Source organism: Scyliorhinus canicula, chromosome 8 (genome assembly GCF_902713615.1).
Source record: "Scyliorhinus canicula chromosome 8, sScyCan1.1, whole genome shotgun sequence".
Lineage (NCBI taxonomy): Eukaryota > Metazoa > Chordata > Chondrichthyes > Carcharhiniformes > Scyliorhinidae > Scyliorhinus > Scyliorhinus canicula.
In genome coordinates, this window is record NC_052153.1 from 41,893,619 (window position 1) to 41,921,183 (window position 27,565).

Below are 27,565 nucleotides of genomic sequence, written 5' to 3' on the forward strand. Positions count from 1 at the left end.
ACAGTGACATGGGTTGTACAGGTCAGGGGCCCTGGAGGGGGACATCAAACAGTTCCTGGATGGTTTAGATTTCCCAATGGTGCAAAAGGGAAATGTGCTGGTGTTTGAGGCCCAGCTTGGGCTGGGCGGGATTTTGAAAGCTCTGGACCCAGATGGATTCAGAGCGTAATTTTATTAAAAATACACGGGAGGTGGGGCTTCATCCAATGGGAGCCCGTTAGCCCGGGGTGAGTTACCACCCACACTGCTACAGGTTTTGATCTTTTTAATTTTAAAAAGGATCCAGAGGAATGTGGTTTCCTCCCACAGTCCAAAGGCGTGCAGGTTAGGTGGATTGGCCATGCTAAATTGCCCTTCGTGTCCAAAAAGATTAGATGGGGTTATTGGGTTACAGGAATAGGGTGGAAGTGAGGGCATAAGTGGGTCGGTGCAGACTTGATGGCCCACATCACTATTAAATGCCAAATTGAGGTTATCCGTTAAGGTGCTAGCAACGCACCTTGGAGGACTGAGGGTAGTGACGAAGGATCAGATGGGGTTTGTGAAGGGCCAACAATTGTTGGCCGATATAAGAAGGTTATTGAATGTCGTGATGTCACCCCTGTCGGGTCTGGAGCCCCAGGTAATAATTTCCATGGATGCGCAGAAGGCTTTCGACCAGGTAGAATGGGAGTATTGAGATACTGGGGCGGTTTGCGTTCAGACCCAGGTTCATTTCCTGGATCAGATTGCAGTATAGGGCCCCACGGCAGGTGTTCGCATGAACACATTAAGCGCTAGGTACTTTCATTTGCATAAAGGGAAAATGCAGGGGTGTCCAATTTGTCCATTACTTTTTGTGTTGCCAATTGAGCTGGCAATCGAGCTTAGGATATCGACAGAGTGGAAGGCTATAGAGAGGGGAGTGTTGGAGCACTTGAGTGCCCCTATATGTAGACGATTTGCTGTTATATGTGACAGACCCGCTCTCCAGTGTGAGTAGGATTGTGAAGGTGTTGGGTAAGTTTGGCTCCTTTTCGGGGTACAGACTTAATGTTGGAATGAGTGCGGTCAGCTCTCGGGGACAGGAATGAAACTGGAGAAGCTGTTGTTCTGGCTGGCTAGGTTGAGCTTCAGATATTTGGGAAGACAGGTGGCTTATAACTGGGCACTGTTGCACAAGTTGAATTTGGCCAACCTGGAAAAAAGGGTGAGAGATGACTTGAAGAGTCGGAATGCTCTCCTGTTGTTGGCAGGCAGGTTTCACCTGAGGAAGGAGCAGTGCTCCGAAAGCTAGTGATTCGAAAAAAACCTGTTGGACTTTAACCTGATATTGTAAGACTTCTTGCGTTGTTGGCAGGGTGGGTTCAGACTGAAAATGACGATTCATTTTGTTTTCAGAATTCATGTTTTTTTTACCCAAATCCTTTTTTTGGGAAGATTAATAGGCCTTTATGTGGGCAGGCAAGGTGCCTCAGATCTGGAGAGTCTTTTTGCAGATTGACATGCTGTCAGGGGGATTGGTGTTGCCAAATTTGGTTAACTGTTATTGAGGGGCAAATATCCAGAAGGTTTGGAAATGGGTTGTGGAGGGAGAGACGGTTTGGGGGTGGATGGGGGAGGCTTCTTGCATAAGGTGAGTTTGAAGGCATTGGTGATGGCTCTGCTTCTGCCTTAACCGGGCAGGTACTCTACGAATTTGGCAGCTTTAGTCTCGTTAAGAGTTTGGAACTAGTTTAGCCAACGCATGTTAAGTTTGTGGGAATGTTGTTGTGGGCAATGATATGTGGGAACCATAGATTATCCCAGCGGAATTGTATTTGATTTACAGGGTTTAGGAGCGAGAGGTGGTAGAGAGATTTAGGGATCTGTTTGTGGAGGGTAGATTTGCCGGGCTGGAGGAAATGGATTAAAAATTTGAGCTTCCGGGTGGAAATGGGGTCCGGCATCTACAGGTTAGGAACTTTGTGCAAAAGGAATTGGCTGCATTTCCGTGGTTACCACCCCCTCATCGATGGACAAGGTTGTCTCTGAGGATGAGGTGGGAGAGGGAAAGATCTTTGATATCTGTGGGCGTTTGAGGGAGAGACCACCCTGGAGGGAATATAGAGGAAATGGGAGGAGGTGTTGGGTGGGGCATTTTAAGGGAGGGTGGAGTTAAAGTCTTACATAGGATAAACTCAAACTTGTGTGCGTGATTGAGCCTGATTCAATTTAAAGTAGTGCACAGAGCGCATATTACCAAAACACACACGAATGGGTTCTTCCCAGAAGTGGAGGACAGATGTGAGTGGTGTTTAAGGTGCCTGGCGAACCACGCACAGGTTTTGATCCTGTCTGAGATTGGCGAGATTTTGTTAGTCCGTTTTTGAGACAATATTGGACATTTTAGGAGTAAGGGTGACAGTGAACGTGTGGGTAGCGATATTTGGGGTTTTAGATAAGTCGGGAGTGCAGGAGGGGAGAGAATTTGATGTGTTGGCCGTTGCCTTCCTGATGGCCTGGAGGAGGATTCTGATAGGGTAGTGGTGTGGTGAGAGACTTGTTGAGTTCTGCATTTGGAGAAAATGACATTGTTCATCAGGAGGTCGGAGGAGTTTAAAAATTTTTTTTTTTTTTTTAGAGTACCCAGTTCATTTTTTCCTCAATTTAGCGTGGCCAATCCATCTACCCTCGGTTGTGGGGGAAGACCCACGGAGACATGGGGAGAATGTGCAAACTCCACACATGTGGCCCAGGGCTGGGAGGCAACAGTGCTAACCACTGCACCACCCTGTTGCCCTTTGAGAGGGGTTTTACTCTCAGTGGAGGCTTGTTTATCTCCTTCCAGAGTTGGTAATTGTCAGTGAGAGGAAGCGAGTTGGGGGCATAAGGGAGAGGAGGGGGGGGATTTGTTTTGTTATAATAAAAGGTGGGATTCAATTGCGTTCGACTTCAATCTCGTTAATGAAACCCGGGCTTCCAAGACTTGTAGCTGGAGACACTTGTTGCAGCATCCTGGTCCTGGGCACTGGAAATGTTCCTGGATTCCTACGTGAAACAAGAGGTGCAAACCAAGGCTTTGAGCTCGACAGCCATGACTTACCCCTTTAAATTAAACGTTGGATGATGCTTGATATTAGATTAAATCCAATTCTCTATGGTCCTTCTTTCCTTGTCCTCAGTACAACCAGTTATAGCCCTTACAGTTTATAAACCATAAAACGTATTCTCAACTATAAGTGACAATGCTGACCTTACCCACTGCTTACCAATCAGCTCTCTCTCTTGTTGCCTCAGCTGCTTAGTACCAAAAATGGGAACCCATCAGACAAAATGGAAACACCTCCAAGTTGACCACTCGCCTTGGTTGGATAAGCGGGAAGCAGTTGCTTTTCTCCCAATTTAATTTATACTCTGAAAAAGCCCCAAATCGCTTGAGCAGTGCCATAATATCACCCATTGTGGGGAGCAAGTCAGTTATATATAAAAGATCTTCAGCGTACAGGGAATACCCTATGCTCCATCCTATTGGTATTTATTAAGTGACTGGTTGTGGTATTAGCATAATGTACTAATAGCTTCGAGTGGAATGTGAAGAATAATTTGGATGTTTGTGTGGCCTTTTAAATTTGTTTGTTCAGTCCATACTGCAGCATGAATGGAGGCCTTCTGCACTGTAGATATTATCTTAATAGAAGATAATATGCTTTTTTATTCTTCCTGAGAAAATGGACAACCTCCCATTTCCCCACATGATACTCCATTTGCCAGACCTTTGCCCACAGACCTAACCTATCTCCGTTCTTTTGTGTTTGCTTCACCACTTTCACACAACAGTGATTCACCTGAGCAGGAGCTGTGCTCCGAAAGCTAGTGATTCGAAACAAACCTGTTGGACTTTAACCTAGTGTTGTAAGACTTCTTACTGTTCTTTCTTTGTATCATCAGAAAATTTAGCCACCCCGTTGGTTCATAAGAACATAAGAACGAGGAGCAGGAGTAGGCCATCTGGCCCCTCGAGCCTGCTCCGCCATTCAATGAGATCATGGCTGATCTTTTGTGGACTCGGCTCCATTTTCCGGCCTGAACACCATAACCCTTAATTCCTTTATTCTTCAAAAAACTATATCTTTATCTTAAAAACATTTAATGAAGGAGCCTCAACTGCTTCACTGGGCAAGGAATTCCATAGATTCACAACCCTTTGCGTGAAGAAGTTCCTCCTAAGGTCAGTCCTAAATCTACTTCCCCTTATTTTGAGGCTATGCCCCCTAGTTCTGCTTTCACCTGCCAGTGGAAGCAACCTGCCCGCATCTATCCTATCTATTCCCGTCATAATTTTAAATGTTTCTATAAGATCCCCCCGCATTCTTCTAAATTCCAACGCGTACAGTCCCAGTCTACTCAACCTCTCCTTGTAATCCAATCCCCTCAACTCTGGGATTAACCTAGTGAATCTCCTCTGCACACCCTCAAGCGCAAGTACGTCCTTTCTCCGGTAAGGAGACCAAAACTGAACACAATACTCCAGATATGGCCTCACTAACACCTTGTACAATTGCAACATAACTTCCCTAGTCTTAAACTCCATCCCTCTAGCAATGAAGGACAAAATTCCATTTGCCTTCTTACTCACCTGTTGCACCTGTAAACCAACTTTTTGCGACTCATGCACTAGCACACCCAGGTCTCTCTGCATAGCACAGTAAGAAGTCTTACAACACCAGGTTAAAGTCCAACAGGTTTGTTTCAAACACGAGCTTTCGGAGCACGGCTCCTTCTTCAGGTGAGGTCACCTGAAGAAGGAGCCGTGCTCCGAAAGCTCGTGTTTGAAACAAACCTGTTGGACTTTAACCTGGTGTTGTAAGACTTCTTACTGTGCTCACCCCAGTCCAACGCCGGCATCTCCACATCATCTCTGCATAGCAGCATGTTTTAATATTTTATCATTCAAATAATAATCCCTTTTGCTGTTGTTCCTACCAAAATGGATAACCTCACATTTGGCAACATTGTATTCCATCTGCCAGACCCTAGCCCATTCACTTAACCTATCCAAATCCCTCTGCAGACTTCCTTCATGTATGTAAAATGTAAAGAACTGAGACCCCGACACTGATCCCTGTGGCACACCACTCAATGTATCCTGCCAACGAAAAAATAACCCATTTATTCCTTATTCCGACTGTTTCCTGTTGGCTAGCCGATTCCCTATCCATGCTAATATGCTACTCCCAATGCCACGAGCCTTTATTTTCTACAATGATCATTGATGAGGCATCTTAATAAATGCTGTCCAAAAATCTAAATACAGTACATCCGCTGGTTTCTTATCCACAATACCTGTTACTTCAAAGTGCTTCAATAAATTAGTTAAATATGATTTCCCTTTCATAAAACCCATGTTTACTCTGATTACCTTGAATTTAACTATGTGCCCTGTTATAATGCCTCAAATCTGAAATTCAAAATAGAGAAATTGCTGGAAGTTCTCAGCAGGCCTAGCAGTATCTGTGGAGAGAGAAATAACATTTCAGGTTGTGACTGTTTTGAAACTTCAACTCTTTCTCTCTCCACAATTGCTGCCCGGCCCTCAGTATTTACAGCATTCTGTCTATTTTGGTTCAAATGTTTTCTGCTCAACTTCAGATCTGTATGTTCCATTAACTGTGTGCATAACTAATTTATTTTTCCCCCTCTCTTCCCTTTTTAGGGTGTATGGTCAACACTGCCAGTAAATGAGAAGAAGCTCAACACGGCATTCCGTGATGCTCGGAGTGTTATACTGATATTCTCTGTTCGAGAAAGTGGGAAGTTTCAGGGTGAGAAAATAGTATGGCAAAATTGAGTAGTTGTGTTGATTTTGTGGGTTTCATTTCATTAATTTTTTCATTGGAAGGCAGTATTTTGATTGATCCACAGCATTTGGGCATCGCTGCAAGGTCAGCAGTTATTTCCAATCCCTAGATCTTGATGTAATTTTCTTTAAGAAGCTTAAAATAGAGCAAGCTTTCTTGTCAAAATCTGTAATTTCTTTGTTAATTGTCACATCACTACGAAGATGCTCAAGTGGTCTGCTGAGCCTTGCAGAGTTAATTTATAATAATCTTTATTAGTGTCACAAGTAGCCTTACATTAACACTGCAATGAAGTTACTGTGAAAAGTCCCTAGTCGCCACATTCCGGCGCCTGTTCGGGTACACAGGGAGAATTCAGAATGCCCAAATTACCTAACAGCGTGTCTTTCGGGACTTGAGAGAAAACCGGAGCACACCAGAGCAGACTCCGCACAGTGACCCAAGCCAGGAATCAAACCTGCCGCTGTGAAACAATAGTGCTAACGACTGCTACTGTGTCGCCCAGGATTGTGCATTTGCACGAGCATGCAAAAATACTCATTGGAAGATGACTACAGGGAGTGAATGCTTGAGGTGGTGTATCCGAAACCAAGCAAGTGGGTTCCTTTGATCTGGACAGTGTCAAACTTTCTTGAGTGTTTTTGGAGCTGCATATCACACTTTTGATTTACACCTTGTGGGTGGCTTTAATTGCAGGAGTGTACTCCAGCGATCAAACCTGACTAAAATGTTTTTAGTGCAATTGGATGGCCCTAGTGTTCTGAGGCCATCTGTGGTGTCGCCATTTCTTCAAAATGATTTGGTCATGGGATGTGGTCACTACTGACAGCACCTGCATTTATTTCCCAACCCCAATTGCCCTCTTGAACCGGTGAAGTTCATGTAATATAGGTACTGTGTTAAAATCTAGTAAGGGGACTACATTAGTAACAACCAAAACGGGAGGTCTCGCCCTCCACATTCTGGGAGGCACTGAAGGCCGGGATTAGAGGAGAGATTATAGCCTACAAGGCAAGCAGAGATAGGGAAGAGAGAATAGCCAGGCAACAACTGGTGGACTCCATCCTGGAAGTCGACAGAAAATACTCCGAGGCCCTGACCGTAGAGCTGCTGGTGGAGAGAAAAAAGCTGCAAATGGCCTTTCACCTGCTATCCACTAGGAAAGCAGTGTACCAACTCTGCCAGATACGGGGTACCTTCTACGAACACTGAGACAAGGCTGGCTGCCTATTGGCTCACCAGCTGAGAAAGCAGGCCGCCAGAAGGGAAATAGCGCAGGTAAAGGATAGCAGAGGCAGACTGGTAACAGAACCAAAGGAGGTCAATCGGGCATTTGAGACCTTCTACCGGGGACTGTACACCTCCGAGTCCCCAAACGGGGGCGCGGGAATGAAACAGTTCCTAGACGGACTGGAACTACCAGTTATGGGGGAAGACAGATGGGAGGAGCTGGAAGCACCAATAGCCTTGGGAGAAATTATGGGGAGCATCAGCTCCATGCAGGCGGGGAAGGCACCGGGACCCGACGGGTTCCCGGTGGACTTCTACAAAAAAATTACACCAGTCCTGGCCCCACACTTAAGGGACATGTTCGTGGACTCACTGGCAAAGGCACCCTGCCCCCCATGCTAGCGCAGGCCACAATTTCACTGATAACCAAAAAAGATAAAAGACTTGATGGAATGCGGACCATACAGACCCATTTCACTGCTGAACGTGGATGTGAAAATACTCGCAAAGGTCCTGGCCAAAGGCTGGAGGGCTGTGTACCAGAGGTGATCGCAGAGGACCAAACGGGCTTTGTCAAGGGTAGGCAGCTCACAGCGAACATCAGGTGGCTGCTGAACGTAATAACGACCCCCTCAGGGGAGAGAACACCAGAGGTGAACGTCTCCCTGGACGCAGAAAAGGCATTCGACAGAGTCGAATGGAAATATCTCCTCGAGGTACTGGAACGGTTTGGGCTAGGAGTGGGATTCACCGCCTAGGTGAGGCTCCTGTACAACGCTCCCAAAGCGAGCGTCTGAACTAACACCACCAGCTCTAAATCCTTCCAGCTGCAGAGAGGAACAAGACAGGGCTGCTCCCTGTCCCCACTCTTGTTGCGTGAGCGATCGAACCCCTGGTGATAGCCCTGCGGGACGCGAAAAGCTGGAAGGTAATCCGGAGAGGAGTCAGGGAGCACAGAGACACACTCTGTGCAGATGACCTGCTCCTCTATGTCTCGAAGCCATAGGAGGGACAGAAGGCAATACTGCAAATACTGAAAGAGTTTGGAACCTTCTCAGGCCACAAACTTAACCTGGGCAAAAGCGAGGCATTCCCAGTGAACCGAAAAGGGAGAGGGCGAGAGCTGGAGGTGCTCCTGTTCAAAACAGCCCAGAACAGATTCTGCTACCTGGGGATTCAGATAGCCAGAGACTGGACACAGATCCACTAGTGGAACCTGACCAGCCTGGCGGAGGAAGTAAGAAGAGACCTTCAAAGGTGGGGCTCACTCCCACTCTCTGGCGGGGAGAGTGCAGACGATCAAGATGAACATACTGCCAAGGTTCCTCTTCCTGTTTAGATCCATTCTGATCTTCATCCCCAAGGCCTTTTTCCAAAACGTAGACTGTCTAATCATGGCGTTTGTGTGGGGGGGGGTGTAAGAATCCGAGAATTCCCAAACAGACACTGCAAAGAAGGTAAATCAAAGGGGGCTTGGCCTTACCAAACCTACAATACTACCACTGGGCAGCAACGGCAGAAAGTGCGAGGGGATGGGTACAAGAACCCGACACAGATTGAGTACAAATGGAGGGGGCATCCTGCAAAGGAAAGACGCTCCGGACCCTGGCCACAGCAGCACTCCCATCCTCCTCAACAAGATACACAACGAGCCCAGTGGTAGCGGCCATGCTGAAAACGTGGACCAGTTGAGACAGCACTTCGGGATAACCAAAATGTCCCCTATGGCCCCCATCTGCGGCAATCACAGATTCCCCCCAGCCATGCTGGATACCATGATGTTCACCTGAGGAAGGAGCTGCGCTCTGAAAGCACGTGTTTGAAACAAACCTGTTGGACTTTAACCTGGTGTTGTAAGACTTCTTACTATGCTGGATACCACCTTCAAAGATGGAGGCGGGACAGGGGCACACTGACGGTCAGGGACTTCGACGTAGGGCACAGACTGGCGACACTAGACGAACTGACGAAGTGGAGGCTAGCAAAAGGACAGGAAATGAGACACCTCCAAATAAAACACTTCCTCCGCAAAGAGACAGTGGGGTACCCCGGGGCCCCAGAAAGCACACTACTAGAGGACCTGATAGGCACAAGCAACGAGAGGGGGGGGGGGGCGCTAAGTGGGCAAATATGCGGACAGCTACTGGACAAAGCCCGGACTCCACTGGACGAGATCAGACAAAAATGGGAGGACAAACTGAGGACAGAGGTAGAATGGGGACTCTGGAGCGAAGTACTAATCAGGGTGAACTCCACCTCCTCCTGCGCAAGGTGGAGCACAGAACGCACCTGACCAGAACCCGAATGAGCAGGTTCTTCCTGGAGGTGGAGGACAATGTGAACGGTGCCAGAGGGGCCCGGCCAATCGCACCCACATGATTTGGGCTTGCTCGGTTCTGGACAGCCTTCTCCGAGGCAATGTCCAAGGTTGTGGGGGTGAGGGTGAAGCCATGCCCAATAGTGGCAATCTTTGGGGTATCGGAGCAGCCAGAGTTACACATGGGAAGGGGGCCAACGCCCTCCCTTTGGCTTCCCTAATCGCATGCCGGAGAATCCTGCTCGGCTGGCAATCGGCAGTACCACCTACACCTGCAGACTGGCTCGCTAACCTCTCGGAATTTCTCCACCTGGAGAAGATTAAGTACGCCATCCGAGGGTCAGAGAAAGGCTTCCTGGATACTTGGGGGCAGTTTGTTGGTCTGTTCAAAACCTGTTCGAGGCCAGCAACAGGGAGTAACCTAATAAGATTTGGGGAAAAAAACGGGGGTGGGTGGTGAGGGAAGGCGGGGAAACCATGAGATATGATTCCATTCTGTCTGGAAATTAAAAGAAAAGCACAGCCGAAGTCCGGGGGGGGGGGGGGGGGGGAAGAGAGAGAGAGAATCATAGACCGACCTAGAGAGCAATGAAATGCACGTAGGGGTCAGTTAAACGAAGGACAAACAAAAACACTCTATAATAAAGGAAATTAGCTCGGGCGAGTAAAATGTGATGCGCATATATACAACTGTTTATAAATATGGGAAATGCCAATAAGAAAATTTTAAAAGAAAAAAATCTAGTAAGGGACCAGTACCTTTTTTTCCCCAAAAGTAGGGAAAATTTGAAATCCTAATAATCTACCAGAAGGATAAAATCACAAGATTTCACAATTACTATTCAAAGTCAGGAAAGTAAAAAATCTACAATATCTAACTTATACTCTAACATTCAGAATTAACATGAGGTAAGTGTGAATTAATGGACAAACTGGTTGAACATCATGCTACACATGAAGTGGCTAAGTAAGCACACCTACTGTTTCAGGATCTTAACCTTTCCAGCTGTTAACCCCTTAAGTCAACAACTGTAATAGACTCCCAAGTTGGTTTAGTTCCATCAATGCCATTTTCTATAGTCAAACTGAACATTTCCTCTAAAATATTAACATGAACTATATATTTGTCACAATTGCCACAGTGTTATTAGATGAGGAGTTCCAGAATTTTGACCCAGCAGTGATTACATCTTAAGGTCAAGATGGTGTGTGACTTGGAGAAGAACCTGTAGGTAGTGTGCACCCATGTGCCCCCTGACCGTAGGAATGTGCAAGTTTGGGAGGTGTTCAGTAAGCCTTGCCAAATTGCTGCAATGCATCTTACATGCTACCACTGTGATGACTGCAGGGAGTGAATGCCTGAGGTGGTGTATGCAATACCAATCAAATGGGTACCTTTGATCTGGACAGTGTCAACTTTCTTGAGTGTTTTTGGAGCTGCATATCACATTTTTGATTTGCATCTTCTGGATGGCTTTTGTCGGCATGCATTTATGTTGCCTGTCTATTTAGCTTTCTGATCAATGCCCCCCCCCCCCGGTCGGATTTGGCGTAGCTGTTCTGTTGTTGGGGGTGGTCATTGTCTGGCGCTTCTGTTACTTACCACCTATTAAACCAAACTTGAATGTTGTCTTGGAATTGCTATTTATAGATCATAGAATTTACAGTGCAGAAGGAGGCCATTCGGCCCATCGAGTCTGCACCGGCTCCTGGAAAGAGCACCCTACCCAAGGTTAACACCTTCACCCTATCCCCACAATCCAGTAACCCCACCCAACACTAAGGGCAATTTTGGACACTAAGGGCAATTTATCATGGCCAATCCACCTAACCTGCACATCTTTGGACTGTGGGAGGAAACCGGAGCACCCGGAGGAAACCCCCGCACACACGGGGAGGATGTGCAGACTCCGCACAGACAGTGACCCAAGCTGGAATCGAACCTGGTACCCTGGAGCTGTGAAGCGATTGTGCTATCCAGAATGCTACCGTGCTGCCCTATTTATGGACCAGATTGCTTCATTATCGAAGGAGTTGTGGATAGAGCTCAACATTGTACTGCTCCATTCCAGATTGTGCTCTGGCTCCTTGATGCCACATCTCTTGTCAAATGCTTCCTTGATGTCAAGGACAATCACTTGTCCCACCTCTGGAATTCAGGGCTGTTAATGAGGTTTGAGGCTGGCAAACTGAGTTGATGAGCAGATTATTGGTGAGTAAGTGTTCCTTGATAACTTGTTGACACCTTCCATCACTTTGTGAGAAGACTATTGGGGGTGTAATTGGTTGAATTTTGTCCAGCCTTTTGTGGTGGGTCATACCTGGGCAATTCTTCATTTTGGCTGCTGGATGTTAGTTTTGCAGCTCTGCTAGAATGGGTTGGCCAGAAGCATGGCTGGTTCTGGTTCACAAGCTTTCAGCACTGCAGCTGGTTGTTGTCAGGGCCTGTAGACTTGACTGTATCCTGTGCATGTAGCCATTTCCTGATCGTGTAGAGTGAATTAAATTGTCTGAAGGCTGCGATCTGTGATGGTGGGGACCTCGACACAAGACCAACTCTGTAATGTCTGGAACTTCCTTCTCCCGTTATTTTCTTAATTACCTGCCACTGTTCGCATCTGGATTTGATAGAATTGCGGAGCTTTGACCCGATCTTTGTGGTTATGAGATCATTTACCGCATTATAGCACTGTACTTCTGCTGCTTAGCTTGCGTATAGTCCTGTGTTGTAGCTTCACCAGGTCTGGTACCCTTTTAGGTATGCTTAGTTCTGCTCCAAGTATGCTCTCTGTACTCTTCATAGAACCAGGGTTGATTCCCGACTTCAGAGCAATGTGGAGGAGGAATATGCCAGGCCATGACTTTGCAGATTGTGATGGAATATAATATTGCTATGGTGTCCAGTTCTGAGCTGCTAGGTCTGTTCTGAATCTTGGAATTTTACTTATTTACTTATAAAAGTTATTTACTTCTGTTAAAGAAAGTACTTAAGGACTACTTCAAAATATCACTCATTTCTTTTTGGTCTTTCATGAAATGTTACGGTTAACTTCCTAGACACTGACCAATATGCCTATCCCTAATTGCCTTTGAGATGGTTGTGCTGAGTAGCCTTGAACTGCTGGAGTACATGTGGTTAGTTACAGCCACTGTGCTGTTAAGAGAGTTGCAGGATTTTGACCCAGCAACAATGAAGGAATGACAATATAGTTCCAGGTCAGGTTGGTGTGGGGCTAGGAGCGGATCTTGTTCTCGTGCATCTATCTGCTGCTCTTGCCCTTCTAGATGGGTGGAACTTGTGGCTTTTGAACATGCGGTCGAAGGATCCTTGGTGAGTTTCTACAATGCATCTTGTAGATGGAGCACTCAGCTGCCACTGTGTCATTGGTGGAGGCAGTGAGTATTTAAGGTGGTGGATAGGGTGCCAATCAGGCAAGCTGCTTAATCCTGGAGGAAGGTTGTGAGCTTGAGTATTGTTGGAGCCGTACTCATCCAGGCAAGTGGAGAGTATTCCATCATACTCCTGACTTGTGCCCTATAGATGGTGGGCAAAGTTCACTGAGTCAGTAGGTGAGTTACTCACCGCAGACATCCCAGGCTCTGACCTGCTCTTGTAGCCACAATATTTATATGGTTAGTCTGGTTCAGTTTCTGGTCAATGGTAACACATGGGATGTTGACAGTGGGAGAATCCATTGAATGTTGCGGGGAGATGGTTAATTATCTCTTGTTGTAGGTAGTCATTGCCTGGGATTTCTGTGGTGTGAATGTTACTTGCCACGTGTCAGCCCAAGCGTGAATGCTATCCAGGTCTTGCTGCATATGGACACTGACTGCTTTAGTGTCTGAGGAATCGCTAATGGTGTTGAAAATTATGCAGTCATCAGTGAACATCCGCACTTCTGATCTTTCAATGGTGATCTTTCAATGGAGGGGAGGTCATTGAGATGCATTGGTGTCCTTGGACCTCCAACAACCACAACCATCTATTGTTTTCGGTATGTCTTCAAACAGTGAAAAGCTCCCCCCTTGGTTCCCATTGATTCCAGTTTTGCTAGTGCTTCTTGATGCCACACAAGGTCAAAATGCTTGATGTCAAGGGCAGTCATTCTCAACTCATCACGTGAGTTCAACTCTTATGTCCATGTTCGGACCAAGACCATAATGAGACAGGAGCTGAATAGCCATGGTGGAATTCAATCTGAGCGTCAGTGAGCAGGTTGATTACTGGTAAGTACTGCCTGCTTGCACCATCAATGACAACCTTCCAGCCAATGTTGTTAAATAAGAGTATTTTATTGATGCATTTATTATATATATTTTTACTTTTAAGTTGAGATACAGATCAATATAATCCTGAATAGAATTTTAACCATAGTGGGAAGGGTGAGTGAAAGATAATCTACGTACCGTCCAGGTATTTTGAACCTTTTGGGGGAAAAAGACAGCAGGTTGGAGTGAATGATGAAAGTGATGATTGGCGACTGACTGAAAGCTGTACTAATATATTGCATGTATCGGGTTGCAATGAGAAATTTGTGCTTCCAATGTGAAAGAATAGTCAAACTGACTATTTGCTATCCCCCCACCTGGTATTGTACCTTTATCAATAATTAAAGCAGGGAAAAGATCAAAGAGTCTTACTCTAGAATGTTTGTAAAGAAATGCAGGCAATGCACAAGTTACCACCCTCTGGGAAGTAAAACCATGATACATGTGAGTTGAATGTTTTTTAATGCTCTTTCGATATTTTCCTAACCCTAACCCAGTGGATGTTACGCAGAAACATCCACTTGGCACCATCGTTCCATGGATTGCCATTCCAAACACAACAGTCAAATTAGAAGTCATATAAACATTTTCTGTATGTGTTGTCTGGGAATAGAAACAGGATGCTGGTAGTAAAGATGAGATGTCATATTGTCATTTTCTTGCCTGCCAGTATTCTTTCACCACAGGTGACCAAACAGGTGGACGAGGGTAAAGCAGTTGATGTGGTGTATATGGATTTCAGTAAAGCATTTGATAAGGTTCTCCATGGTAGGCTATTGCAGAAAATACGGAGGCATGGGATTTATCATGTGTGTTTATACTGTTGTGCACTTTGGTGGGATGGTGACGTGCCTGTCTGGGTTTTGGTGGGTGGTGCTTTTGTTCTTTGTGTGTTTTCTTGCTGCAGGGTGTTTGTTTGGGGATCGTTGGATGAGGGAAATTGTTTACAGGGGGAGGGGAGCGAGGGAACAATGGGTGGGAGACTTCTTGGTGCCAGAGGCGGGGAGTCACCAAGCTAGATGGGTGAGCTAGCTCGCGGAAGTGTGGGGGGGTTGTATATGCTTAGTTTATTAGCTGGGTTAGGATTTAGAGTAGTGTTGCTGGGGGAGGGGGGGTGGTTCTGCTGACGCGGGAGGGACTTCGATGGAAGGTCACTGAGGGGGCTGCCCCGGGGAGGGCTAAATGGGCCGGTAAAGAGGCCACGTGTGCTTGCACACCTGATGAGACTGAAGGCGGATGTGATGCTGCAGGAGACACATCTTAAAGTAGTGAATCAGGTCAGGTTGAGAAACGGTTGGGTTAGTCAGGTTTTCCACTCTGGGCTGGATTCTGAGACAAGAGGGGCTGCGATTCTGATTAACAAGCATGTGGCATTTGAGGTAGGGAGGATAGTCTCGGATGCAGGAGGTCGATATATCATGGTGAGTGGCAAGCTGCAGGGGATGAAGGTAGTGCTGGTCAATGTATATGCGCCAAATTGGGACGATGGGGATTTTATAAAGAGGGTGCTGGGGAGGATTCCAGACCTGCATTCGCACAAGCTGATTATGGGTTGGGATTTCAACACGGTTATTGATCCAGGCCTGGACCGGTCATGCTCGAGAACGGGCAAGGTGCCAGCAATGGCAAAGGAGCTGAAAGGGTTCATGGAACAGATTGGGGGGGGGGGGGGGGGGGGGGGGGGGGGGGGGGGTCGATGGATCGGGGTGGATCCATGGAGATTTAGGCAGCCGAGGGCCAAGGAATTTTCTTTTTTCTCCCACGTTCACAAGGTGTATTCCCGGATAGATTTCTTTGTTGTGGGCAGGGCCTGTTAGCTGGGGTGGTGGACACGAGTTATTCGGCGATTACTATACTATCTTGGACTATGTTCCGCACTGGGTGGACCTGCAGGTCAGTATGTATAGCAAGCAGCGCCCGCAATGGAGGTTGGATGTGGGGCTGTTGGCGGACGAAGCGGTCTGCGAGAGATTGAGGAAGTGCATGCTGAACTATCTGCAGGTAAATGACACTGGGCAGGTCTCGGCAGCGGTGGTCTGGGAAGGGCTGAAGGCAGCGGTGAGAGGAGAGCTGATCTCGATCCGGGCTCACAGGGACAGGGCGGATAGGGCACAAATGGACCGACTGGTAAGAGGGATCCTACGAGTGGATAGGAGGTATGCGGAGGCTCCAGAGGCAGGACTGTTAAGGGAACGCCGGAGGCTGCAGGCGGAATTTGGTTTGTTAACCATAGGCAGGGCGGTGGAACAGCTCAGAAAGGCGAAGGGGGCAATTTACGATCACGGGGAGAAGGCCAGTAGGATGATTGCACAGCAGCTCGGAAAGAGGGAGGCAGCTAGGGAAATAGGAAAAGTTGTTGACGGGGACATGAACTTAATTTGGGACTCGGCAGGGGTGAGGAAGGCGTTAAGGGATTTCTACAGCAGGTTGTACAGGTCGGAACCCCCCCTGCGGGGCCAGAAGGGATGACGCACTTTTTGGATGGGTTGACTTTCCCGAAGGTGGATGGGGAGCTGGTAGAAGGGCTGGGACCCCCGATCGGGCTGGAGGAGATAGTGGAGGGTTTGAAGGCCATGCAGTCGGGTAAGGCCCCGGGACCGTACTGGTACCTAGTCGAGTTCTATAAAAAGTTCTCCGGAATTTTGGGGCCGGTGCTGTTGAAGGTCTAACGAGGCCAAGGGAAGAGGGGTTTTACCCCAGACTATGTCACAGGCCATGGTCTCGCTAATTCTGAAAAGGGACAGGGTCCCGGAGCTGTGTGGTTCTTTATAGGCCGATATCCTTGCTGAACATGGATGTCAAACTTCGGGCCAAAATTCTGACCTCTAGGATTGAGGACTGTGTACCGGATGTTATAGGGGAGGACCAGACAGGGTTCGTTAAGGGTAGGCAGCTGAGGGCCAATGTAAGAAGTTTGCTAAACGTGATCTTGATGCCCCCGGAAGGTTGGGAGGTTGAAGTGGTGGTTGCGATGGACGAGGAAAAAGTCTTCGACCAGGTCGAGTGGGATTACTTATGGAAGGTGCTGGAGCGGTTCGGGTTTGGGATGGGCTTTGTTGACTGGGTTAGGTTGCTGTACCGGGTTACGGTAGCTCGTGTACGGACAAACAGGATGACTTCAGAATATTTCAGGCTACACCGGGCGACGTGATAGGGATGTTCCCTCTCCCCACTGCTGTTTGCGCTGGCGATAGAGCTGCTGGCAAATGCTCTGAGGGCCTCAAGGGGCTGGAAGAGGTTTGTTTGGGGGGGGGGGGGGGGGGGTGGGGGGTGTGTGTGTGTGTGTGTCGCTGCTGTTCCCGCCGGCACGGTACTCCACTAGTCCAGTGGTGGCGGCGGCTCTGAGAGTCTGGGGGCAGTGATGGAGACATGTGGCAGCAGAGATGGCATCCGTGTCGTCCCCAATCTGCGACAACCATCGGTTGGAGGATGGGCGGGGGGGGGGGTTCCGAATTTGGCTGAGAGTGGGGATTGAGAGGATGGGGGACTTGTTCTTGGAAGGTAGCTTCCCGAGTATGAGGGTGCTGGAGGAGAAGTTTGCATTGGCTGGCGAAATGAGTTCCGATATTTACAGGTACGGGACTTTTTGCAGAAGCAGGTACCAACCTTCCCACTCCTGCCACTAAGGGGAATTCAGGACAGGGTGGTCTCTAGAGGATGGATAGGGGAGGGGAGCGTCTCGGACATATATAGAGAGCTTATGTGTTCGGAGGAGACGTAAACCGAGGAGCTGAAGCGAAAGTGGGAAGAGGAGCTGGGGGGAGAGATAGAGGAGGACCTCTGGGAGGACGCGTTAGGAAGGGTCAATACTACCGCAACTTATGTCAGGCTCAACCGTATCCAATTTAAGGTTGTTCACCGGGCTCACATGACAGTGGACCGGATGAGCAGATTCTTTGGGGTGGAGTACAGGTGTGGGGGGGGGGGGGGGGGGGGGGGGGGTGTGTGTGTGTTCAGCGAATCATGTCCATATGTTCTGGGCATGCCCAAAACTGAGGGGATTTTGGCAGGTGTTTGCTGACGCCATGTCCACAGTATTAAATGTGAGGTTGGCAATGAGTCCGGAGGTGGCGCTTTTTGGGGTGTCGCAGGATCGGGGAATCCAGGAGGAGAGAGGTAGATGTTCTGGCCTTTGCTTCGCTGGTAGCACGGAGGCAGATATTGCTGGCATGGAGGGACATGGCTGGGTTCCTCTGCCTGGAGAAAATTAAGTTCGCCATGAGAGGGTCTTTGCTGCGGTTCGCCCGGACGTGGCAACAATTTGTCCACTTCCTCCCAGAGGACTAATTGTCAACAGGGAGGGAGGAAGTTGGGTTAGCGTAGGTAAGGGGGGTAAGTAATGGCAAGACCTGTGGGGGAGAGAGGTGGAATTTGCACTATGTTTATATTTTTCTTGTTATGTATATTTTCGATTTTTGTTGTTGAAATGCCAAAGAAATACCTCAATAAAACGTTTATTTAAAAAAAAAGGTGTGTTAGCTTTTATTGGTAGAGGGATTGAGTTTCAGAGCTATGAGGTCATGTTGCAGTTAGACAAACCTCTGGTGCGGCTGCATTTAGAGTATTGCGTGCAGTTCTGGTCGCTGCATTATAGGAAGGATGTGAAAGCATTGGAAAGGGTGCAGAGGAGTATGGAGGGAAGATCTTATGAGGAAAGGCTGAGGGACTTGAGTCTGTTTTCGTTAGAGAGAAGAAGGTTAAGAGGTGACTTAATTGAGGCATACAAGATGATCAGAGGATTAGATAGGGTGGACAGTGAGAGCCTTTTTCCTCGGATGGTGATGGCTAGCATGAGGGGACATAGCTTTAAATTGAGGGGAGATAGATATAGGACAGATGTCAAAGGTAGGTTCTTTACTCGGAGTAGTAAGGGTGTGGAATGCCCTGCCTGCAACAGTAGTGGACTCTCCAACATTAAGGGCATTTAAATGGTAATTGGATAAACATATGGATGATAATGGAATAGTATAGATGAGCTTTAGATTGGCTTCACAGGTCAGCGCAACATCGAGGACCGAAGGGCCTGTACTGTGCTGTAATGTTCCATTGTACTTTATTTCTCTCCCCTTCATCTAAAAAAATCTAATTCCGTTAAATACAGACCACTTAATATTTGTACTTTCAGTTACGATGTATAGCTATTGTTGAGTAAATGTTACTTGGGGATATGGTAGTGGCCATATATATAAGGGGCCATTATCTCGGACAATGGCTTGACCCTTGATATAATGAATCAAAAATTCATAGTTGCAAATGCAATAAATGTATGCATAATACAAGAATGTGCATAATGTATTGGTGAACAGAGTCTATTAATTTTATGTCACTTTAACATTTTTCATTTGTTTTCAGGCTTTGCCAGACTTTCATCAGAGTCACACCATGGAGGATCTCCAATTCACTGGGTGCTGCCTGCAGGAATGAATGCAAAAATGTTAGGTGGCGTATTCAAAATTGACTGGATTTGCAGGTACTGTCAGCAGTTAAAAGCTAAACAAATTCTGAAACATTCGAGCAGCAATTTTCTATTATCTGGACTGTCTGGGTGATGTTGAGTATAAACTTTGTAAGGAGGAAAGGAAATTGCCGTATTCATAGGATTGTGATCGGTTTGAGTGAAGAAGTGATTTTGGTCCATCTTCATTTTATCCATCCAAAGTATTCCTGCAGTCTGTCCCACGTTCCCACCATTTCTTCCTGGTTTCTTCAGGATTTTATCTCCATTAGTACTCATCATGGTTTTGTGAAGATCCCCCTGATATCAGTGTTCATTATGCCTTTAACGCATTTCAGGTGTCCTTCTGCCCTAATTTCAAATTAATTGGAGTAATATTTCCAATTTACCTTTTCAGTGCCTTTTACTATCTCGCTATCTTTTAAAAAAATATATTTTTATTGCCATTTTCCAATTTTATTTTATAATTTTTTTTTAGAGTAGCCAATTATTTATTTCCCAATTAAGGGGCAATTTAGCGAAGCCAGTCCACCTAACCAGCGCATCTTTGGGTTGTGGGGGTGAAACCCACGCAGTAATGGGAGAATGTGCATACTGCGCATGGACAGTGACCCATAGCCGGGATATGAAAGGAATTTTCCAATTTTAACAGTTTAACAATTAGACATGTATCCTAGCCCCATCTTTTGCCCTGGCTGTTGTATTGTTATATTCTTTCCTTAATTTTGTGATTTTTGCTGTTACCCCTGTGGCTTAATGGGGGTGGGGTGTGCGCTCTCTGCCCCTCCCTCATCACTCTTTTTCCATGTCCCTTCCTGATACTTCCCTGGGTTCTTTCCTTGCCTCCCTCTCTCTTCTTCCTAATCACTATTGACTTTAAACAGGTCTTGGAATAGGCTGATGAATAGCCCCCACTCTTTGTGGAAGCTCTCGTCCGACTCTCGGATGGTGAACTTGATCTTATCCAGGTGGAGAAATTCCGACAGGTCTGCCAACCAGTCTGAAACTGTGGGTGGTGCTGCTGACCGCCAGCGAGCAGAATTCTCCGGTGTGTGAGATTAAGGAAGCAAAAGCAAGTGCATCGCCTTCTTCCCTGTATGTAATTCTGGTTGGTCCGAAACTCAGAGGACTGGCACGGCTCCAAACCCACTCCCTTGGACATTGCCTCGAAAAAGCCTGTCCAGAACCCAGCAAATCTTATTTTTAAATTTAGAGTACCCAATTCATTTTTTTCCCCCTATTAAGGGGCAATTTAGTGTGCCCAATCCACCTGCCCTGCACATCTTTGGGTTGTGGGGGCGTAAGCCATGCAAACACGGGGAAAATATGCAAACTCCACTCGGACAGTGACCCAGAGCCAAGATTGAACCTGGGACCTCGGCGCCGTGCTACCCAAGAACCCGACAAATCTGGGGCAGGCGCAGAACATGTGGTTGGGCGGGCCTCCATGGCACCGTTGACATTTTCCTCCAACTCCGGGAAGAGCATGCTCACTCGGGTTGTGGTTAGGTGGGCTCTGTGCACCATTTTAAACTGCATGAGGCGTAGCCTTGCTCAGGAGGTGGTGGAGTTGGCCCTACTTTAAATTTCGCTCCAGAGTCCCCACCCTATTCAGTCCCATGTTCGGCCTCCCACTTCTGTCTTGCCCTTTCCCAAAGTCGTCGGTGCATGTCCCCACAGTTCCCCTTCTCCCCCCTGCATGGAGTTGATGCTCTCCATGACCTTTCCCAGTCCTATTGGTGCTTCCAGCTCCCTCCATTTGTTGTCCTCCATGACTGGCGTGTCCAGTCCATTGAGGAACCGTTTCATCCCCGAGTCCCTGTCGGGGGCGTGGAGGTGTACAGTCCCGGTCGAAGGCCTCAAATGCTGTGGTTGACTTTTTGGTTCAGCTGCCAGTCTGCTTCACCTGTCTTTCACCTGTGCTATCTCCCTCATAGTTGCCTGCTTTCTCAGCCGTTGAGCCGATAGGCGGCTAGCCTTCTCTCCGTGTTCATAAAAGATCCCCCATGACTAGTGAAGTTGATGGACTGCTTTCCTAGTGAATAGCAGGTTAAAAGTCCATTTGTAGTTTTTCCCCCTCCGCAAGAAGCTCTATGGTTGGGGCCTCTTGAGTATTTTGTCGATCTCCAGGATGGAGTCGATCAGTTGTTGCCTAGCCACCCTCTCTTCCCTGTCTCTACGTGCTTTGTAGGCTATAATCTCCCCTAATCACTGCCTTCATGATGCTCTCCTGTGGAAGGTGGGACTTCTTCGTTCTGGTTGTTAATAATGTACTCGCCTATGGCCTGTGATGTTGTCTGGCAGAAGACCTTGTCAGCCAAGAGGTCCGTGTCCAACCTCCATGTGGGGTGTTGGGCAGGGCCCATCTTCAACCTCCCATCCATGTGGCGTGGAGGATGGTCGGAGATGACTATCGCGGAGTATTCGCTCTGACTATTTCTGGAAGCACCAATTTCCCCGCTGCAAAGAAGTCGATTCACCTGTACACCTTATCTACCGGCGAGAAGAACGAGAATTCCCTCTCACTGGGGTGTAGGAATCACTATGGGCCCACTGCCTCAATCTGATCCAAGAACATTCCCGAGCAATCCCTGTCTTTTTCCCAGTTTTGGGGCTTGATCGGTACGTCACTGGGTCCTGAAAATGTCTGAAGTTGATGTTTGTCGATGTCAGGGATTTCTATCATGGTCTTCTTTATGAAATCTGTCTCGTCCCAGTTGGGCATGTACACGTTACCAGGAATACCGGTGCCCCGTCTAGGACCTCATTGACCATGACGTACCCTCCCCCGGGTCCGTAACCGCGCTGTCGCCATAAGCACCGTCCTCTTACTAATCAGTATTGCTACCCCATAGCCCTCGTCCCATAACATGAATGGTACGTTTGTCCCACCCAGCCCTTCCTTACCTGCAGTTGGTCCTTCTCCCTCGGTGCGCTTCTTGCAAGAAGACTGTCGGCTTTCAAACTTCTTAATTGACGAGGACTTTGAATCTTTTCACTGGGCTGTTAAGTCCCCAGACATTCCAGTTGATAATCCTGGTGGGGGAGGGTGTCTGTGTCTTCTTCCCCGCCCCCCCCCCCCCCCCCCCCCCCCCCCTTGTGGGATCAACCATACTTAGCCGGTGGACATGCCCCTGCACTCTGGGGGTTCCCCTTTGTGAGAGGGCAGTCCAAAATGGCAGCGGTTACCGTTCACATCATGAGGCCTGGCCCCTGCACTATGGGATATACCTTTTTCCGGGGTGGGCTCCTAACATGGCCGGCAACTGTGCGTCTGCCACGTGGGTGCGCACCTGCACCCGCGGTTCCTAAGTGTCCGTTGGCTTTCCTTTGTCTTGGCTCCCGCTGGCGCCGAGGAGTCTGGCTTGACCTCGATTATCTTAACTGTTTCAATTGTTCCCGGGGATCGCTCATCAATATGTAGATGGTCGTCAGTTTCAGTGCTGTCTGGGTTTCTGCAAGTTCTAATATACAGGAGATTTTACACCTGCGTTTGGCCATTTCTCCCTGCATTCTTAGCGAATCTCCATTTTAAAGTCGGGAAGTGGTCAACCTAGGTGGCTACATGGGCTCCTAACATGGCCGGCAACTGCGTCTGCCACGCGGGTGCGCACCTGCAGCCAAGACCCTCCAAAGTGATTGCTTGCGGTACCATCTTATGTCCTCAACCCGCTGAAACTTATCCCGAGGCCCATCCCTCTCTTCTCTTGTTCCCCTTTATGTCCCTGTGTCCCACCCTACTATCTCTTTTCCACCGCCCTACGTTCTCCCCTCTCTTCCTGTAGACCCCCCACCGCCCGAGAGATGGTCCCTGTGCTTATCATACTTCCTGCGATAGCTTTCCCCGCTACTGTGGTGGCCCCCCTCCTGGGACTGGTCTTACCCCTGTCTCATGCCCACTGACTGTCTGCTCTCTCTGCCTGTGCCTCACCCCACCTGCGTGCCACTGCCCTCACTCCTGTGATGTGATCTTTCTGATCAAAGCGAAGCAGTACAATCCCACGCAAACATAGTGTGTCCATCATAGTTCTATCTTTCTCTCATTCTTCCTCTGCTTCGTCTTCAGCGTTGCCTTGCCTGCCCCTTCTCCAGAACGTTCGAACAGATCTGTCTGCCTCTGCTGGGGTGTTGAAGTAATGTTCCTTATTTTGGAACGTGGCCCAGAACCTGGCTGGGAACAGCATTCCAAATTTTATTCAGTTCCTGTACAGGGCAGATTCCGCCTGGTTGAATTCGACCCTGTGTTATGCCAAGTCTGCTCCAATTTCTTGACCGACCAGGATTCTATGTCATTCCCAACTCCTCGCCTTCGCCTGTCTCACCCACCTCAGGATCTTCTCACGATTCTGATACTGATACAGTTTCACGATTATTGCCCATGGTTGTTCCCCCCGCCTTGGGCTTTGGCCGGAGCAATCTGTGTGCTCTGTCAATCTCCAAAGGAGGTTGGTGAAGCTATCCCTCCTGACTAGGTTGCCCAACATTTGAACCACATAGCCTGCCCTCGATCCCCTCTGGCTGGCCCACAATTCGAATGTTATGGCGTCAGGACCTATACTCCAGGTTCCCCTTCAAGCTCCCCTGGGTCGCCACCAACCTACCGTATATACTCGCGTAACATGCGACTTTTGAGCACCTAATTTGAAGCCTAAATTTCTGGGGTCGCGTGATACGTGAGGTACAAAAATCGCGGGTGTGAAATGCTGGCCAAGATAAGTCACACAGCATCCAGCTGGCTTTACTAGCGTCGTTCAGCCACTTGCCGTTTCCATTCATAAAAACATGAAAGGAAACGTCAAGTGGCTGAACATCTTCCCATCAGAATGCTGTGGTCAAAATCTGAAGAGTAGTATTCAGATGGGAAGAGTGGATTCTGCTGTGAAAGCTGTTCGAACAGCTTTCCAGCTGGCTTTACTAGCGCCGTTCAGCCACTTGCCGTTTCCATTCATAAAAACATGAATGGAAACGTCAAGTGGCTGAACATCTTCCCATCAGAATGCTGTGGTCAAAATCTGAAGAGTAGTATTCTGATGGGAAGATGTTCAGCCACTTGACGTTTCCATTCATGTTTTTATGAATGGAAACGGCAAGTGGCCGAACGGCGCTAGTAAAGCCAGATGGAAAGCTGTTCGAACAGCTTTCACAGCAGAATCCACTCTTCCCATCTTCCCATCAGAATACTACTCTTCAGATTTTGACCACAGCATTCTGATGGGAAGATGTTCAGCCACTTGACGTTTCCATTCATGTTTTATGAATGGAAACGGCAAGTGGCTGAATGACGCTAGTAAAGCCAGCTGGAAAGCTGTTCGAATCGCGAACAGCTTTCACAGCAGAATCCACTCTGCAGAAACCACACAATCATACCATTTGGAAGTTTTAGTTTCCAAAATTAATTTCCAAAAAAGTGACTTGCATGATACATGAGGTATACCATAAAATCATGTTTTGGGGACGGAAATTTAGGGGTCGCATGATATGCGAGATCGAAAGTTACGCGAGTATATACGGTAATTAATTTTGGCCTCTAGAGTGACCATTCTATCACTGTGGTCCATCAACGCCTTCTCCAGCTCGAGGACCGGTTTCCCCTGCGCCTCCACCTTCTTCCCCAGTCCACCGATCACTGTTTGCATGGCACCCAATGCCTCCGTTACTGCCACCTTGACCACTACCTGAATTTCCACCTGTATTGCGCCTCTCATCGCGGCCAGTTCCTTCATAAGGAATGTCTTCCGTGCATCTCCGGGGATGGTGAGCTGATGCTAGGGTCACCAGTTTTCCCCTCTCTGGGTGGTTGGGGCCACCTCGCCTCGTGGGTCTGTCGACTCGCCCGCCTGTTTGTGGCCTTTTTCTCCGCTCTTGCCATCTCTTTGTCCTCTCGAGTTCCCATTTATCGGCATGCTGGTTCTGTTCCTTTTCTTTTCCTTAATTGATGTCACTAGCATTCGGAGTGCAGCTCCTTCCTCAGGTGAAAGAGCTGAGGACTGCGCTCCAAAAGCTAGTGATTGAAAACAAACCTGAAGGATATTAACCTGGTATTCTAAGTGTTCTTCCTGTGCCCACCCCAGTCCAGCGCCAGCATCTCCACATCATTTCTTACTTGAGGATGAGATGCTACCGAATTTTGCCTAAACGTGCCTATTTGGCTATGCTCTGGAGGAGAGCCATCTGATGTGCATCAGCTCAGCACATCACTGTCACCAGAAGCCACTATCTTGCTATCTTAAGTTCTCAAGTTCTCCAAAAAGCCATCTAAAAGACTAACAGACAGAATGTTGGTTTTGGAATAGAGAGAAATGAGAAGTGGGCAGGAAAGTGAGTTGAAACACTAGTCTTGGGCAGTACGGCAGCACAGTGGTTAGCACTGTTGCTTCACAGTGCCAGGGTCCCAGGTTCGATTCCCAGCTGGTTCACTGCCTGTGCGGAGTCTCCACGTTCTCCCTGTCTGCATGGGTTTCCTCCAGGTGTTCCGGTTTCCTCCCACTAGTCCCGAAAGACGTGCTATTAGGTAATTTGGACATTCTAAATTCTACCTCTGTGTACCTGAACAAGCGCCGGAATGTGGCGACTAGGGGCTTTTCACAGTAACTTCATTGCAATGTAAGCCTACTTGTGACAATAAAGATTATTATTAGACCAGCCACGATCACATTGACTGGCACGGAATATGCTTGACAGGCTATGTGATTGTTTCCTATTTCTTGTAATCTCAGTCTCATTATGTGAATGAAAAGTCTTGAGGCTTTCTTGATGAGCAAGGTCTCTGACTACAACAATGATAAGCTATAAAAAGGCACAAAGTAAAAAAAGGAAAAATGCCATCAGTGCTTCAATTATTTCACTGGGTTTGGTTTTCAGCACAACCTGCCCTGTGTTTTGCAGAGTTGTCTCGCCATTGGTTGGCGGTGGGATCTTCTGGTCCTGCTGTTGTCAACAAAGTTTCCCTTTGAATGCACACCTCTATGCCGGGAAACCCGTGACGGAGGTGTGGGTCTTGAAGATCCTGCTGGCCTGAACAACTGGAAAGTTCTGGTCGTAATCTTTAAAGAAAGAAAGAAAGAAAAAGCCCCAAAAGTGGCCAGAAACTTGATCAAGTGGGTACATTTTGAAGAGGAAAGTAGGGTTATTTAGGAAAGGACCTTGAGAGGATGGTGTAGATGGCTAAAGGTATTGTTACAGTGGTAGGATGATGGGTTGGAGATGCATGCGAGACTTAGGATCAACATTATGGCTTTTCCTCAAGAGTTTGCATGTCTCTCTGTTTGTGTCTTGTTGACCGGAAGTGGACACAACGCAAGTTATGGTTTGACTAGTGCCCAAATACCATTACAATATTGTCTACTTCTCTGCTCTTTTGCCCTTACTGGACTTTGCTAACTGGTATCTTGCAATTGTTACTTGTTAATTATCTAAGGTACTTAATTTAATCAGCAGCAAATTGGATTCCTTTAACATAGCATAACATCTCAAGGTTCTTAGCAAGAGCATTACTAATAAACAGTTTTGACATTGAACCACTTCGGAGATACCAAAGCACATGACCAAAAAACCTGGTCAGAGGTAGGTTTTAAAGAGCGCCTTAAAGGAGAAAGGGGTAGAGAAACGGGGAGGTTCACGAGGGAATTCCAGAACTTCAGGCCAATGCAGCTGGAAAGCACCATAGCCAACTGTAGAGTAGAAAGTATACAGGTTGGAAAGTTGGAGACCAGCTAGAAGACCATTGGAATAGTCAAGTCCAGAGGTAACAGTAAGATAATCTTCAGTTATTTCAGCACTATTTATGGCCCATATATCTTGCGGTTTTTCCCTTCTTGCATTGACCAGAATGCCTAGAGAACTTCCTGACCTTTGAACAGGATCAGTTTGCCTCTTCTTTTGAGCATAGGTTCAATCATGTTTGATACCCCTCTTCACACTAAATTGCTCCTTGCGTCCTTGTGGCAAAGTGAGTGCTTGAATTGCCATAAAACTAGGAAGTTACCAGACTTAATGAGTGAGGAAACCTAAGAAGAATTAAATATTTTATCGGGAAAAATGCAATTAAGAATTAAGCTGTATGGGCTGGAGTGGCAGTTATGCAGCAGTAAGCCACACATTTGGAAGCTCCCGTTTTAAAGAGATTTTTCGGCTCTTTTGAGAGCCCAAAACGGAAATTTTTCGACGTCTCCCGGTGGGGGAAGGTGTGCTGAACGACTTTCCCTGCAGTCCATGACTCAAACTCGGAGTGGAAAGGTGGAAAAAACTGCAGCATCTCCTCAGAAAAAACGGGGGAAGGGATCCAAGATGGCCACCGACAAAGCTCCAGAGGAATGGAGACTCTGGGCTCAGAAACAACAAACTGATCTCCTGCGCTGCTTTAAAGAATTCAAGGATGAAGTACTGAGCTCTCTGCAGGAAACAAACAGAAGGCTGTCAGAGATTCAGTCCACCCAGGGTGCTGCCATCAAGAAGTTGCAGACGCAGCCCATT

At 47.6% G+C, this 27,565-nt stretch overlaps 1 protein-coding gene across 6 annotated transcripts in view; it reads left to right on the forward strand.

The window, feature by feature from the left end:
• ythdc1 (YTH domain containing 1) overlaps positions 1-27,565 on the forward strand; it is an 81,936-nt gene that overhangs the window by 36,637 nt on the left and 17,734 nt on the right. For all 6 annotated transcript variants that reach the window (XM_038804432.1, XM_038804433.1, XM_038804434.1 and 3 more), the window contains 2 exons: positions 5,675-5,783; positions 18,991-19,108. In XM_038804432.1, the coding sequence (XP_038660360.1) occupies positions 5,675-5,783; positions 18,991-19,108 (227 nt within the window). The remainder of the gene's footprint in view (positions 1-5,674; positions 5,784-18,990; positions 19,109-27,565) is intronic.